The sequence below is a fragment of the Oryx dammah genome, unplaced genomic scaffold (assembly GCF_014754425.2).
Source record: "Oryx dammah isolate SB20612 unplaced genomic scaffold, SCBI_Odam_1.1 HiC_scaffold_23, whole genome shotgun sequence".
In the NCBI taxonomy this organism is placed as follows: Eukaryota; Metazoa; Chordata; class Mammalia; order Artiodactyla; family Bovidae; genus Oryx; species Oryx dammah.
In genome coordinates this window covers 117,560,708-117,577,995 of record NW_024070207.1, presented here as the reverse complement: position 1 = coordinate 117,577,995, position 17,288 = coordinate 117,560,708, and the positions used below count along the sequence as shown (strand labels likewise).

Sequence of the window (17,288 nt, the reverse complement as noted above, 5' to 3'; positions counted from 1 at the left end):
TAGCAGAACTTACAATAAAAAGCAAGAGTTCCTTGCCCCACTCTTCCCTCTCCCAAGTTTGATTCCCCAAAACAAGTTCTTTAACTTCTCTGTTGGGACTTCTTCTGGTGACCTCCATATCTCTAAACCAAAGTTCATCCAGCTCAGCTCTTTCTTGACTTAGCCATTTCAGGCACCCTCTTGGACTTCCCAGGTGGGACTAGTGGTAAAGAACCCACATGACAGTGCAGAAGACATAAAAGATGCAGGTTCGATCCCTGGGTTGGGAAGATCCCCCGCAGGAGGGCATGGCTACCCACTCCAGTATCCTTGCCTGGGAAATCCCATGGACACAGGAGCCCGGCGGGCTACGGTCCATAGGGTCGCAAATAGTCAGACACGACTGAAGCGACTTACCACAGCTCAAGGCTGTAGGTATACTTCCTGCTGTGACAGATGAGGATACAGCTTTCTGGTACCCCTATCCGCAGATCCCAATCTTAACTGGTAATTCTACTGGTTACTCACCTGAGATACTTTGGCTTCTTTTTTCAGCCAGCTACTAACAGTATCTATAGACCCTCGCAGGGTTAAATGAGAGTGTGCTCCCCCTCTCTGCCCTCCAGCACTCCTCTCACTTCCACCTCACATAGTTTTGTGTGTGTGTCAGTACCATGCTGATAAGTGGTCCAGCTGGGCTATGAACCCAAGCAGTCTGGCTCCAGACTCTTAACCACTAAGCCAAACACTGTTTGGGGGCCATGATAGAAATTTGAACTTGGGCAGTCTGCCTCTAAGAAACAAAAAATGTTCATTATTCTCCTCTCCTGCCTGGCAGTTAGATCACTGACATTTAGATAAGGAGTACATGGATGTTATTCTCATTCTGCACATTGAGAGGAAGGGAAGCAGTGAACAAGTGGCAAGTAAAAATACTATGCTCTTTCTTTAAACAGCTAATACTTCTCACCTCCAAACTACCTCTACGGTTGGACTTCCCTAACTCCGTCTTTACTTTCAAAGCATTTTGCAAACAGTACTGAGTAGAACACATTCTGCAACTGTTTGGTCCCCACTTACAGACTGGCGCATGCCCACCCCAGGAGTACTCATCCAGTTTAAGCCAAGCTTGCCCACTGACTTGTGACCAAAAGAGCAAAGACCACCTATATTGCTCCATGCTGTAATCCCACCTCCTAGCTGGGTGTCCAGCACACATGATACCATCTATTCACATTCCTTGAATGAAGGAAGATCAGCTGCTTAAAAACCTATAAGGAAGGGACTTCCCTGGCAGTCCAACCATTAAGGGTTAAGACTTCCTGCTTCCATGGCAGAAAGCGCAGGTCTGACCCACGGTTGGGGAACTAAGATCCCACATGTCCACAGGGTGCAGACAAAAAAATTAACAAATAAAATAAAAATCTCAGTAGTTCCATTTTTTTCTTTAAAAAAAAGGTTTTTTTAAACTCATAAGGATACAAACTTATAAAAAAATAAAGTTCCATGCTTGCCTCAATAACACATATTTGGGGCTCTTCCTTATGACCATCCACAGGCACCATGGCTTGATTCATAACCCACTCCTGGACAGCATCAGTAATGTGAGGGACAACTGCAAAAAGAGGTAATAATTAGCACAAGAGAGTATTTCAGTGTCACGGTTATGAGAAATGAATGTATTAGTGTCTGTTGACCTCCCAAATAACCTGAAAGCCACCTGGCAAATGAGACAAGCTCCAGTCCTAGTGTTACTATCCATGTCACTGAAATTAATATCACTGACCCAACAGAGATTTAGTCATTTAAATGTTATGCCATCTCTCTTGAAACCCACCAACCCCAGAGAAACACAGAGCAGAAGTGCCATTTTTGAAGCAACTAGAAAACAGCTAAAATGCCAACGAAAAACTGTGCAAGGAGGGCCGCTAAGGGTGCTGAATGCCGAATTCCCAGGGGAAGAAGGACACAGAGTGGCCCAGCCCTGCAAACTCTGGGCAGCCCACCAGCCAGTGGGGAGGAGTCACTGAGAGGATGTTGAGGAGGCCTGCAGGCTGACCAGAGGCCCACAGCGGCTACTCTCAGCTGAAGAGGCTAAAAGGTAGCATCTCCACGAGCACGAAGCCCTGGGCTACCTAAGTGCTGAGCAAGCCTGCAGCTGCTGGTCTCAGCCAAAGAAACCAAAAAAAGTGTTTCTGTTTCTAATTAACTAACCTAATACGACGTAAGAAGGAGAAATGGTGGCCTCTGGGAAGCTGACGAGGAGAAGCGCCTGTCAAGTCAGTCACCTGCCCCACCGGCCCTTGGGGCTCCCAGGCACTCCTCCCCTCACTCGAGGCGGGAGGAAGTCGTCTCTGATTGGTGCATTTGGAACGACCCATTGCAGCATGCCCAGCCCAACACCTTTCTGTGAGGACTGGGTAAGTCAGCTCTCCCCTCCACGTGGGCAGCACAGGCACTCAGACTGCAGGTCCATGTTTGGGACCTTGCCCTTTCCCTAATCTGGGGAGGTGACTGGTATGAGGCAGCAAACTCTCCCTCCCGCAGGTTTTCTCAATAGAGGAAAACTATTAGAAAGCACAATTGCATCAATAGTTGAGATCTAAGCCACACCATCCAGTGTCAGCAGTAATACAGCTGATCTTTTGAGCTCCATCTGTCCAATTTCTTTATCTACTTCTCACCTGCTTTTCAACCTGAAGGTGATTTAAACGGGGTGGGAAACTAGCATCTTTACCCTACCATGCAGTTCAGTTCAGTTCAGTCTAGTCGCTCAGTCATTTCCGACTCTGCGACCCTGAGGACTGCAGCAGGCCAGGCTTCCCTGTCCATCACCAACTCCTGGAACTTGCTCAAACTCATGTCCATCCACTCGGTGGTGCCATCCAACCATCTCATACCTCTGTCATCCCCTTCTCTTCCTGTCTTCAATCTTTCCCAGGATCAGGGTCTTTTCCAATGAGTCAGTTCTTCGCATCAGGTGACCAAAGTATTGGAGTTTCAGCTTCAACATCAGTCCTTCCAATGAATATTCAGGACTGATTTCCTTAAAGATTGACTGGTTGGATCTCTTTGCAGTCCAAGGGACTCTTAAGAGTCTTCTCCAACACCACAGTTCAAAAGCATCAATTCTTTGGTGCTCAGCTTTCTTTATGGTCCAACTCTCACATCCATACATGACTACTGGAAAAACCATAGCTTTGAATAGATGCACCTTTGACGGCAAAATAACGTCTCTGCTTTCTAATATGCTGTCTAGGTTGGTCATAGCTTTTCGTCCAAGGAGCAAGCGTCTTTTAATTTTATGGCTGCAGTCACCATCTGCAGTGATTTTGGAGCCCAAGAAAATAAAGTCTGTCACTGTTTCCCCATCTATTTGCCAAGAAGTGATGGGACTGGATGCCATAATCTTAGTTTTCTGAATGCTGAGTTTTAAGTTAGCTTTTTCATTCTCCTCCTTCACTTTCATCAAGAGGCTCTTTAGTTCTTCTTCACTTTCTGCCATAAGGGTGGTGTCATCTGCCTATCTGAGGTTATTGATATTTTTCCTGGCAATCTGGATTCTAGCTTGTGCTTCATCCAGCCCAGCATTTCACATGATGTACTCTGCATATAAGAAGCAGGGTGACAATATACAGCCTTGACATACTCCTTTCCCAATTTGGAACCAGTCTGTTGGTCCATGCCTGGTTCTAACTGTTGCTTCTTAACCTGCATATAGATTTCTCAGGAGGCAGGTAAGGTGGTCTGGTATTCCCATCTCTTGAAGAATTTTCCACAGTTTGCTGTGATCCACACAGTCAAAGGCTTTGACGTAGTCAATAAAGCAAAAGTAGATGTTTTTCTGGAACTCTTGCTTTTTTGATGATTCAGCGGATGTTGGCAATTTGCTCTCTGGTTCCTCTGCCTTTTCTAAATCCAGCTTGAACATCTGGAAGTTCATGGTTCACACACTGTTGAAGCCTGGCTTGAAGAATTTTGAGCATTACTTTGCTAGCCTGTTCCCTACCACATAGGAACTTATGAATACAAGGGGCAAGGGTTGCAGAGGACAAAAGAGAATAATCAGAATTGTTAGGTAGGAAGTTAGGCATGAGCAAGAGGGGTGGTCTACCTGAAAAGGATGCAAGCTGATGTCTAAACACCAACCCAGACACACTCAGGAGAGCTCACAATATGCTACAGAAATAATCACAATGGCTTCTCCAACTCCAGCACATGCGCCCTTGATGCACAGCTGTGTCCTCAAGTAACCGTAGCCAGCTTTAAGGGTTCATAAATATTCTATACATACATACATCTGATTATAACAGACTGAATTATGGGAAGGACATGCACAATACAGCCTGTTATTATGTAACTCGCAACTGTCAATCAGCCTTGTGTGTATGCCAATTTGCATTCCCTTTCCTGATTGGTGGTAGGTACAAGCCCTATTTTGCATAGGGCAGAACCAAGAGAAGGAGACAGGGAGTATAAAAAGGGAAGCCAAGTGGGAGTTGTTACCACCCCTTTGCTGTTGGTCTTCTCCCATGTCTTGGGAGTGTCTGCTTAATAAAAGAACTGTGTGCTTCCACTAGAATCAATCTGATATTTTGTAGAAGTAAACCAAGCTGACAGAAACATGTGACCAGTGGAAAAGGTTGGTGAAAAAAGTCATCATGTTGCTCTCCTGTTCAATCCCATGTTCCTTCCCACTGCTATTCTTCAAAAGGAAGTAATCATCATCAATGCAAAGATTCAAGAAAAAAGTAGAAAAAGAGGACAGACAAAAACTGACTCAGATCTACACCCAATCAGATATGTGATGAAGATTCCCTATGGATTTCATAAATAAAAGCTAGAGAAAGAAAGATAAAGAAGGCAGAAAAGGGAGCTAAAGGAAACAATGACATTAGTAACAAAGAAAAGACTGATGAAAATATAATCAGGAACATGGAGGATAAACTTGAAGTTTGCATGGTGACATGGTAATAGACACCATAGTGATCATTTTGAAATGTACAGAAATACCAAATCACTATGCTATGTAACAGGAACTAACAGTGTTGTAGGTTGTGAAGTTGCTCAGTCGTGTCCAACTCTTTGCAACACCATGGACTGTAGCCTCCCAGGCTCCTCTGTCCATGGGATTTCCCAGGCAAGAATACTGGAGTGGGTTGCCATGCCCTCCTCCAGGGGATTGTCCCAACCCAGGCATCAAACCCAGGTCTCCCACATTGCAGGTGGATTCTTTACCATCTGAGCCATCAGGGAAGCCCCACAGGTTAGTTGTAGGTTAGTTATACTTAAAAAACAAACAGGGAAAAAAATATATCAGATTTGTGGTTATGGGTGGGGGGATGGATGTGTGAGTGTGTGCTCAGTCATTTCGATTCTTTGTGACCCCATGGACTGTAGCCCACTAGGCTCATCTGTTCATGGGATTCTTTAGGCAAGAACACTGGAGTGGGTTGCCATTTCCTTCTCCAATATTAATTATATATATTAATAATTAACATGGTTCTAAGTTATATAAGTTAAAAGAGTAAATCCTAACAGCTTTCATCACAAATTTCTTTAATTTTTCATCTATATGAGATGATGGATATTCACTAAAGTTATTGTGGTCACCATTGTATGATGTCAAATCATTACGCTATACACCCTAAACTTATACAGTGCTGTACGTCAATTATATCTCAATAAAATTGGAGGTGGGGAAAAAGAAGGAAAGAAAAGAACAGAGGGATTTGAGAAGGACTGAAGCTTGTAAAGCACAGGGACCTCCTCATCTTTAGGCCTATTTTAAGCAGTGAGTGCTCAGCCAACAGGGCCCTCTAGTGTTTGTGGAATATAATACCTTGTACTGTTTTCCCCAGGTAATTGCCACGCCTCTCTTTATTGATCACGTGTTGATATATCTTCCCAGTAGTGATGTTGTTGTCTTTATAAAGATTAATATCCAAGAACCTTTCATAATTTCCAAGGTCTAAATCAACTTCTCCACCATCGTTTAAGACAAACACTTCACCTGGGATAAAAAGGCAATGTAAAAATTAAAAATTTGTTTCCAGTAGATTATTTTCCAAAGATGAACACAATATGTTAAAAAGCTGGTAAAAGACATTTATAAGCCATAGTCTATCACTATTTCCTTATTTTAATGGGAAAATTGAGTAATTCTAATCTACCCATGATAATGCATTAGAAACATTCTAGTATTCTATAATGGTAGTTTTTAAATGCTTAGTGAAATTCTGTCTTCAAGATTTAGCTTTTCCAAACTCATCATATACCATATGAGAAAGGGACTTTCAAACAGCAGTTTTAAAAATAAATAGCAACTGACTTCGAAGCATCAGTATCCTAGACTCTGAAATTGGCATAAGAAAATTTTCATTGACTCCCATCTTGACTAAAGACACTATTAGTGGATGAAAAGCAGAGCCTCCATTAGCCCACAGGGCGACTTGGTGAAACTGAGGCCAAAAAGAAAGTGAGCAATAAGCCACCACCTGCACAACAGCACTGTCGAGAAGGATATAGATGAAGACTTAATCACACTACGGGCACCTGTGGTGACTACTGGTTATGCGTCTGGGTCTCCAGTGTTACTAAGGGCATCAATTTGGAGGACAATGTCCTAATGCCACCTTGCCAGAAATGAACCTCTCCCTGATTAATGAAATTCTATCATTTACTTCTATTTCTAGATGTTCACAGCATAAAAAATAAAAAAAGGAAGGTTGGCTAGCTTCTGAAGCTAATCTGAAGCCTTTTATACTCTTATTTATGTATTCCTCATAAGGTACCAGTGGGATCTGAAAGATCTCTAATTTTAAAGACAAAACAACAAAATAATCAAACGCCAATATTTTGTATTTCCCAAATTCCATTTCTAGTTCAAATTCTACTTTCCAATATATATCAGGAATCACCGACCTATGGGAAAGTCTTTGTACTTTCATCATTTTAACTTCTGACAAATAGGGGAGGATCTCTGAAATCGCTTAGTTAATTCAGGCCAAGTCTGGTTTGGTAATAATACAGGTATACAGCAAAGGTCTTGAAATTTTAGATTCTTAAATTTTAAAAGTAGTATCTATTATGTTCCTAGGAGAAAAAGAAGGGCTTCCCAAGTGGCACTAGTGGTAAAGAACCCGCCTGCCAATGCAGGAGACATAAAAGACGCAGGTTCGATCCCTGGGTCAGGAAGATCCCCTGGAGGAGGAAATGGCAACCCATTCGGGTATTCCTGCCTGGAGAATCCCATGCACAGAGGAGCCTGGAGGGTTACAGTTCATAGGGTCACAAAAAGTCAGACGTGATTGAAGCAACTTAGCATACACACAGAAGAAAAAGAAAAGCTGTAGGTCATGTCTTCAAAAAGCTTTTTTTTTTTTAATTTAATGGAATTATAATAAAAACTCCAACGGATTTTTTTAAACTTGACAGTGAAACTTAAGTTAATTTGGAAGAAAAACGTGTGATTACCAAAATAAAACACACAAAAAAGTAAATAAAAATAAAAGCCCTCATAAAATAACAATGAGTACTGGAAGATTGAAATATATATGTATATTTATTTATATATTTCAATATATACAAATATGAAATAAGATAGCACAAACAAATTCTACACAAAACCAAAATACACCCAAAAGGTCCCTATTACATAAAGGAATTTAATATATGACAAAAAAAGATATCATTACAAATCAAAGTAGGTAAAATACACAGAAATAAATTTCAGGAAATGTACGGGACCAATAAGAAGAAAAGTTTAAAATTCTACTTCAGAGACATAAAAGCAGGTATGAATAAAATGAAAGCCACTTATAAAATTCCTGAATAGGCTAGTCAATAATTTCAGTATTTAATTCTTCCCCAAATTAATTCATAAATTTAAAGGGCAAGTTTGATAAAAGGTCTCTGAAGTTAGTCTTAAAGACAACTAACATTTTGAGGTTAAAAAAAAAAAGGAAAAAAGGCATAATGGGGAAATTCTGACCTACTGGATAATAAAAAGCTATAGCTATTAAAATGGTGTGTGTGTGTATGCACGCATGCTCAATTGTGTCCAACTCTTTGCAACTTCATGGACAGTAGCCCACCAGGCTCCTCTGTCAATGGAATTTTCCAGGCAAGAATACTGGAGTGGGTTGCCATTTCCTACTCCAGATAATATGGTGGTCAGGGATAAACAAAGAGATCTGAACAGAACAGAATAATAAGAGAGAAATTTAGTGTATATTAAAAGGTGGTATTTCAAATCAATGGAGAAAGGATGAAATATTTGATAACTGTGATTAGGAATAGTTACTAACCTCATCTTCATCTTTCATCAAATTAAATTCCAGATGTATTAACAATATTAAAGTAAAAGCAAATGGTGGTGATCATTTTGAAATCTATGAGTGTTGCATGCTAAGGTGTTTCAGTCATGTCCAACTCTGTGCAACCCCATGAACTGTAGCCTGCCAGGCTCCTCTGTCCATGGGATTCTCCAGGCAAGAATACTGGACTGAGTTGCCATTTCCTCCTAAAGGGGATCTTCCCAACCCAGGGATCGAACCCATGTCTCATGTCTCCTGCATTGGCAGGCAGGTTCTTTACCACTAGTACCACCTGGGAAGCCCTTGAAATGTGTAAAAACATCCAATTACTATGTTGTGCACCAGGAACATAGTATTATAAGTCAATTATACTTCAAAAGCAAACTCATAGAAAAAGAGATCAGATTTGTAGTTCCCAGAAGCAGGGGTAGGACTGTGTAGAATTGGATGAAGGCAATCAAAAGGTACAAACTTCCAGTTATAATATAAATAAGTATCAGAGATATAAATGTAAAACATGATAAATATAATTAACACCACTCTACGTTCTATATGAGAGTTTTTAGAGCATAAATCCTAAGAGTTTTCATCACGAAGGAAGCAATTTTTCACTATTTATTTAAGCTTGCATCTGTATGAGATCATGGATATTCACTAAACTTATTGTGATAATTATTTCATGATGTATATAAATCAAATCATTATGCTATATACCTTAAGCATATACGGTACTGTATGTTAATAAAACTGGAAGAAAAAAATAAAGTAAAAGCAAATGAAGCTCTAAAAATGCCAGAAGAAAATACAGATATTTGAATATTTCTGGGTCAGAGAAGTTAACAGGTGACATCAAAGGCAGAAACCATAAAGGAAACAGTGGATACATTTAGTTACATAAACAGTAAAATGAAATTTATAAGCAGCAAACAGAGGTAATATTAAGACAAACTGCAAACAGGGTAGAAATATATTCATGTGGTAAGTATAGGTTAATATACTCTGCACAAAGTATTCCTGAAAATCGTTTTTAAAGATCCAAAGGAAAATTGTTATAACACATGTTAGTCAATTTTGCTGCCTACCAAACAACCTTAACATCTCAGCAACTTATAAAACATGTATTGATTTCTCCCTCTTGTGATGTAGGGGTTGTGGGTCAGTTGTGAGTCTACCCTGTGTCTTCTTATTCCAGGACTTGGGTTGAAGGAGAAATCTCTCTATGGGGCAGGCAGCTCGAACAGCAGAGGGCAGAAACACAAGACGGACTGAGTGAAATTATGCCATCGCATATGCTTCAACAAGGCATATGTCATATTCACTAAAACCCTACAGAGCAAAACAAATCACATGGCCAAATAAGGTGACTGACCTCTCTGGTTTGCCCAGGAGTAAAAGTATTTCCAGGATTCAGGACTTTCAATTTCAAAAGCAGGAAAGTTCCAAACAAACCAGGAAGAGTTCATTACCCTATGCGGCCAAAGGCCAAAGTCAGTAGGGTGTGGAAGTTTACTCACAAAAGGAAGTTGGGTGATGGTTTCAAATAAATATATGATTTACCATAGACTCCAATAAGCCATTTCACCAACAAAATGAAAATCAAAGAAATCTAAATTAACATAATGAGATACTCTTTTTTGGTTTTTCATTTACTCTCAGGTTAGTAAAGTTTAAAAAGAATAGTATTCAGCAAAGGTATATGGAATTTAGAAAGATGGTAATGAAAGCCCTCTATGCGAGACAGCAAAAGAGACACAGATGTATAGAACGGACTTTTGGACTCTGTGGGAGAGGGAGAGGGTGGGATGATTTGGGAGAATGGCATTGAAACATGTATACTATCAGGTAAGAAACGAATCACCAGTCTATGTTTGATACAGGACACAGGATGCTTGGGGCTGGTGCACGGGGATGATCCAGAGAGATGATATGGGGTAGGAGGTGGGAGGGGGGTTCAGGATTGGGAACTCATGTACACCCGTGGCTGATTCATGTCAACGTATGGCAAAACAAATACAGTATTGTAAAGCAAAATAAAGTAAAAATAATAAATTTTTTAAAAAAAGAAAACTAAAAAACCTAAAAAACATATCTACCCACCAAATCAGAAATTCTGTATCTAGACATTTATGTTTAAAAAATTGTTTAAGTTTCTTGTCACAGTGTTGCTTATAATATCAATAAATTGGAAATGATTTCCTATTATTGTGCAGATTCTGTGCAACCTTTAGAAGTACAGAATCTATTAAAATGTCTTCAGGATTAACAGGTACACACTACTGTATATAAAATAAGCAACAAGGATCTACTGTATAGCACAGGAAACTATATTCAATATCTTGTAATAACCTATACTGGAAAAGATTCTGAAAAAGTGTGTATATATATATATATATATATATATATATATAAAGGGAATGGCAACCCACTCCAGTATTCTTGCCTGGGAAATCCCATGGATAGAGGAGCCTGGTGCACTACAGTCCATGGGGTCAAAACAGTCAGACATGATTTAGTGACTAAATCACCAAACCACCACCATAATGTATAACTGAATCACTTTGATGTACATCTGAAATATTGTAAGTCAAGTATACTTCAATTTAAAAACTAGTCTGACTGTAAGATTCGGATCATTTAATGTTCAAAAATAAGCCAACTGATCTATGATGTTAGAAGACAGGATAGTGGTTACCCTGGTCATTTCAGATGGGGAGAAACTGGAAAGAACATAAAGGGGGTTTCTGTTTTTTGATTTAGGGGCTGTTAACACAGTATGTTCATTTCATCAAGTGGTATACATATGATTTATACACTTTCTTGCTTGTATGTGAAAAGTTTAGAAGGAAAGTATGTACAGCCTTGTGCCTTTTTAAAAATAATTAGTATAGAGAATTCCCTGACAGTGCAGCGGTTAGGACTCCATACTTCCAGTGCAGGGGTACAGGTTCAATCCCTGGTCAGGGAACTAAGATTCTGCAAGCTGTGCAGTGTGGCCAATAAATAAATAAAAATAATGAGTATATACATAAAAATTTCAACATTAATAATAATTATTCCAAGTGGTGGGAAATAGATGATTTTTATTTTCTTTAGGTCATTCTATATGGTCAATACAGTCTATATCTCATTTTTTTTCTTAACAATGAAATGTTGAGAAATATATTACCTTTATGATAAAAAAAAATAACAATAATCCACACTACAAAAGGTACAGTGAGAATGGTATGCTCGCATACTGCTTTCCAAAAGTGTGGACTAATTTGGAATGTCATCAGCAATCTTAAAAATGTATCAATAACCATGAGAACCTTCACAGATCCATAATGATCCAGCAACTCTACTTCTGGAACACTATCTTAAAATTACCCAGATACAAGAAAGAACTGCAATTTGACCCAGTGCTTTATGGAGTGGGGGGAAGGGGTTTTCCCTCATACCGTGCTCATAAGGTGAAAAAGTGCCTGCATCGATGTTTATATAGGGGTCAATTTTGATGGCAGTCACTCGAAGTCCACATGATTTTAGAATCGTCCCAATACTGCTGGCAATGATCCCTTTACCGATGCCCGAGATGACCCCACCAGTGACCAAGATGTACTTCATTGGCAGAGGAGTGGGTGGGTGCCAGCACCCAGGTATAATCTGAAAGGTAATAAAATTAATGGTCAGGGAAGAGAAACATGTTCTTAAACCAGTAAAGCAAAGAGTATGTTGAACCAAAATTTCAAAAGCCGACAGCACCTTTTCTATCTAAGTATTTGAAACAAAGTCTTATCATCTAGGTTTTTCGTTCATGTCAATATTCAGGAAGCTGTGGATACTTTCTGCAAGCAAAACGTCTGACTTCATTACCCTGATGTTACATTTACCCCAACTTTCATGTGACAAACTTCATCATAAGAAGCCAAAATTCTCTAAGATTCAGAGGCATAGTAAAATGTTTAAGAGATCAGGCTCTGTAGTCAGATCTGTACAAGCTGTACCTGTTTCTTCATCTGTGAAATGAAATAAAAAGTACCATTCCTTTGGAATATTATTCAGCACTAAAAAGAAATATCAATCCACAAAAAGACATGAAGGAAACTTAATGCATGTTACTAACTGAAAGAAGTCACTCTGAAAAGGCTACATACTATACAATTCCAACTATATGACATTCTGGAAAAGACAAAATATGAAGACAGTAAAAAGATGAGTGGTTTTCAGGGGTTATTGGGGAAGGGTGAATAGGAGGAGCACAGAGTGTTTTGTTAGGGCAGTGCAACTATTCTGTATGATACTATAATGGTGGATACAGGTCATTATATATTTGTCCAAACTCACAGAATGTGTAACACCAAGAGTGAATTCTAATGAAACCTGTAGACTTGGAATGATAATGATGTGTAGGTTCACTGACTAATGAATGAATGCTCCTCTCTGGTTCAAGATGTTGACAACAGGGAACACCGTGGGTATGGGACAGGAGGTATATGGGAACTCAGTGCTTTCTGGTCAGTTTTGCTGTGAACCTAAAATTGCTTTTTAAAAATAGTCTATTTTTAAAATCAATATTCAAATATGACAACATTTTAAAAAATCTTGCAGGTGGTTGTGAGGATTAACTGAGCTAAGGTACAGATCAGAGGTCAGGAAAGCAGGGCCCACAGGTCACATCTGGCCCACTGTCCATTTTTGTACGGTCCCCAAGCTAAGACTGTTTTTACATTTTAAATGATTGAGAAATGATCAAAAGAATATTTCATGACACATTAAAATTAAATGGAACAAAAAGTTATATGAAACTCTAACTTCAGTGTCCATAAATCAAGTTTCATTAGCACACAGCCACACCCATCATCTACATACTGTCTATGGTGCCTTTCTGGCTACAATAGCAGAGTTGAGGAGCTGGCAAAACAGAGGCCTCTGGCCCACAAAACTGGAAATATTATGTTCCATGGAAAATGTTTGCTGATATCTGGCTTAGAGAGGGTCAAATCGACTCCTATATTAATATATTGTTGTTGTTGTTCAGTCACCCAGTCATGTCTGACTCTGTGACCCCATGGATTGCAGAATACTAGGCCTCCCTGTCCCTCACCATCTTCTGAAGTTTACCCAAGTTCATGTCCATTGTATCAGTGAGGCCATCCAGCCATCTCATCCTCTGACGCCCTCTTCTCCTTCTGCTCTCAATCGTTCATCAAGGACTTTTCCAATGAGTCAACTGTTCACATCAGATGACCAAAATACTGGAGCTTCAGCTTCAGCATCAGTCCTTCCAATGAGTATTCAGGGTTGATTTCCCTTAAGATTGACTGGTTTGATCTCCTTGCTGTCCAAGGGACTTTCAGGAGTCTTCTCCAGCACCAAAAGTTAGCTACTAATGTCACTCTCAATTAATAATAAATGTATCCTCCTTAACTAAGCATGTGGAACTCTGAATCTGTTCCTTACCCATCTATTTCATCATATAGAAATATTCAAGCAGGAAAAAGAAGAAAATATTATGTCATAAAGAAATTTTATTTGACTTTGCTGCTGCTGTCTGATTCAAACCCTTTTGTTTTAAAGGCAGACAGGGAGTCCATGAGCTACTTGGTTTTCTCTACTCTGAGTACTATTGCTTTTCTCTTGAGCATCGCCAGGGGCTGTGCGCCTGTGCATTTCACCCTGCACATGAAGGAGAGCCTTACAGTCCTGGCAGGCCAACTGCCAACAGAGTGAAACTATTAACATAAAATTGCAAGTCATAAAATTTTAAAATAAATTAATTACAATTTAAAAATTCAAAATAATTAGAAATTGCAAGTATAAGAAAAGACAGTCACTATCAAAAACTAATAACTATAAATCCCACTTTCTATTGCAACTCACAATTTTTTTAAATACCTGGAAATTAAGTGTAAGTGCAATCAGGTAGGAATAATTTCAGTTCCCTGCTTATCCTGTATCTGTCGTCCCCAACGAAATGCCCATTTTGATTTTGTAGTTTCCTCTACTTGCAAAACAAACTAGCTTAACTTAAGAGATGTAGAGTTATCTCACCTCAGAGCTGTGAGTTCTTTTTGATCACCATCAGGGTGAGTAGACTGAAGTCATCCAAAATATACAAGTCCCATCCCAAATGGCTTCCATAAGTCTCTGGGCCTGCCTTTCTCTACACACTACAGTTGATCACATTCAATGTCATCATTCCTCTTTACTAGCCACCTGGCCATCCACCCACCCAACCTGAGCTAGATTTAGCCTACAAGCTTCTCAGTCCAAACACAGAATGCTCCTTCTATGGATCCAAAATGTATCTAAATCTTCCTCCTATCGCTCCTACTAGCCCAGGTAGTTGGTAGAGTGGGAATTTCATCACAGTCTTCCTGTACTCATCCCACTGTTGATTTTTTTTCTATTTTGATCAATGCCCCTCCTCTGGAGTCAGACAGCCCGAGTTCAAGTGCTGACTCTGTCACTCATAGCTATGACCCCGGGCACCTTCTCCAACTTTTGCAAACTTTGATTTTCTCCATCTGGGAAGTACACAGAAATAATACCAGTGCCTGCCTCATAGAGTTATGTAGGCATTTCCAAAGAGAGCGCCCAAGTGCTGAGTGAAGGTTAGTTCTTATTTTTCAGAGCCACCTATGCACTGATTCAGTCAGCTAACAAATGTTTACTGAAAATCTGTTAGGTAGGGGAGGAAAATCTTCCACCCCAAAATGTGCCTTTTTGGCATGAGGATTAATTTAGTTTATTTTTAAGAAACAAGGACTCAGTAAGTCTTTCTTTTTTACTGCCCACCCCTTGCCACCTAAGGAATTTAGATAAAGAACCTGCTCCCAAATAGAGCTATCACCAGAGATATGGGTTGTCAAAAAAAAATTCCTTCCGGTTTTTCTATAACATTTGATGGAAAAACCTGAACAAACTTTCTGATCAACCCAATATTTTCAGAGACTTTGAGCTAGATGTAGTGTCAGAAGCTCTTAGAGATCAGAACCTACTCTGGGTCCCACTGTCTCTGCCTGGCCCAGCACACATTTGTTTAGGGAAATATTTGCCTTTCTGTCTCCAAATTAATTGCCTTCTTCCCTCTTCAAGTCCCAAAACACTACCTCCAACATCCTCTCTCATCTTGAGCTGAAGATACTAAGAAAGGCAAGGGTTTTAACCCTTTTGGCAAGTGACTCAGTTTTCCTGAGTCTCTCTCAAGAATTATTAAACTTTTTAAAAATTTTCTCCTATGAATCTGTCTCATGTCAATTTAATTCTTAAGTCAGTCAGAAGAACTTAGAAGGACAGAAGAAAATTTTCTTCCTCAAGGAAAATTACATGCTTGATGTGTTCCCAGATCCTGTGTGTATGGGGGTGAATATAAAATCAAGGTTCCTGCCCTCCTGGTTTTCACCTTTCCTGTGGGATGAAGGGGCAAATAATCAGCACTGTAACTACCTTATTCCAGCATTGTCACACTATTAAAATGACTTCTCATTTGTAAAAGTTAGCAATATGGAAAAATGCCATAAAAACAGAAGAGTATTCATGAGAAGGTACATTATGTGGTTGTCAGAAAGCCTAAGAATCTTTCATGTAAAATATGCTTATAAGCATTATATTTTCTATTATATAAGACATTATATTATCTCAACTGCTTTTTTTTAAATTAAGACTGCTCAAGTCACACTAAAATGCTACATTTTAATATATTTAGGTGGTTGGGTTGCCGGTAAGTATCGGTTTTCCACATTTTCAAAAGCACAAGATAACTTTTTAAGCACATCAGATATTTTGCAAAGTTCTTTTTGAAAATGTAACTTAAAAATAGAAAATATAACAATATCAAGGAGACACCTAGTCCTTTCCATCTCTTTTAAGCAAACAAGTAAGTCTGAAGCAAAATTTAAAACAGTAGAAAAAGCAGATTCTTCACGCTCTCTAGAATCAGGACTTTTTTACTCTTGTGAATTACATTATTTACATTGACTCACAGGCAGTGAGCAGAACCAACTGTCTGTAAAATAGGGGTGTGTAGAGCTGTCTGGTATCCAATAAAAACATAACATTTGTGTAATTTTAAATTTTCCAGTCGCCATATTAAAAAAGTAAAAAGAAACAGATTAAGGTCATTTTAACAATATCTTATTTAACCCAATTTATCCAAAATACTATCACTCAACACATAATCAATATAAGAATATTTTGGTGAGATAATTTACATCCTTTTTTTGTTGTTGTTACTGTCTTTCGAAACTAGGTGTGTCTACTCAAAGCACATCTGAGTTCACACACTTGCCACATTTCCTGCTCTCAAGGGTCACATGCTGCGAGTGGCTACCACACTGGACAGCACAGGACTAAAACAACAGAAAAAAAAAATCAGAGGCAACAAGAGACACCTTCTCGATGACGGCCATTTAGAAAGCAGTCAAAAACAAAAGAATACTTACTTAATGAGCCCACTTTATGGAAATTCTAGAACCGGCAACACTAAGCTCTGATGAAAATCAAGGGGTGAGGGCAATTGTGCATTGACTGGAGAAGAGCACGAGGGAACTTTCTGGAGTGATGGAAATGATCTAGGTCTACGTTTGGGTAGTGGTTACGCGGGTGTATAATTTGTCAAAATCCCTTATCTGCACACTTAAAATGGGGGCATTTTATTGAATGCAAATTAGACACCATATGTGGAGAAACTGTTGAAGAAAGAAAGCTATGTTGTAGCAGCAGCGGACTCGGGCTCAGCGCGCCCTAACCAGCTAGGAACCGGGAAACGAGAGAGTCGCAGGGCGGAGGAGGGGACAGAAAGGCCCTCTCCCTCGGCGCTAGGCTGCACTTCCTCCAACGCCATCTCGGGGCTCCCGGGCCCGGGAGAAACCGGGCTGGGCACGCGGCGGGCCCCGGCGCCCGATTCCGAGGCCAGGCGCGCGCAGAAGCGCCGCCTGGGGACACGGCGCTCCGGAGCCAGGGCCGCTGGCCGCCCCAGGGCGGGCTCCCAGGGCCCAGCCCCGCCCGGCC

General features: G+C 39.9%; 1 protein-coding gene across 1 annotated transcript in view; it reads right to left on the bottom strand.

Annotated features, from left to right (window-relative positions):
* CTPS2 (CTP synthase 2) overlaps positions 1–11,936 on the bottom strand; it is a 104,530-nt gene extending 92,594 nt beyond the window's left edge. Inside the window, exons 1-3 of the mRNA XM_040266559.1 lie at positions 11,735–11,936; positions 5,822–5,992; positions 1,494–1,594 (exon numbers count right to left, since the gene is read on the bottom strand). Coding sequence (XP_040122493.1) covers positions 1,494–1,594; positions 5,822–5,992; positions 11,735–11,900 — 438 coding nt within the window. The 5' untranslated portion in view covers positions 11,901–11,936. The remainder of the gene's footprint in view (positions 1–1,493; positions 1,595–5,821; positions 5,993–11,734) is intronic.
* Positions 11,937–17,288: the final 5,352 nt, after the last annotated feature.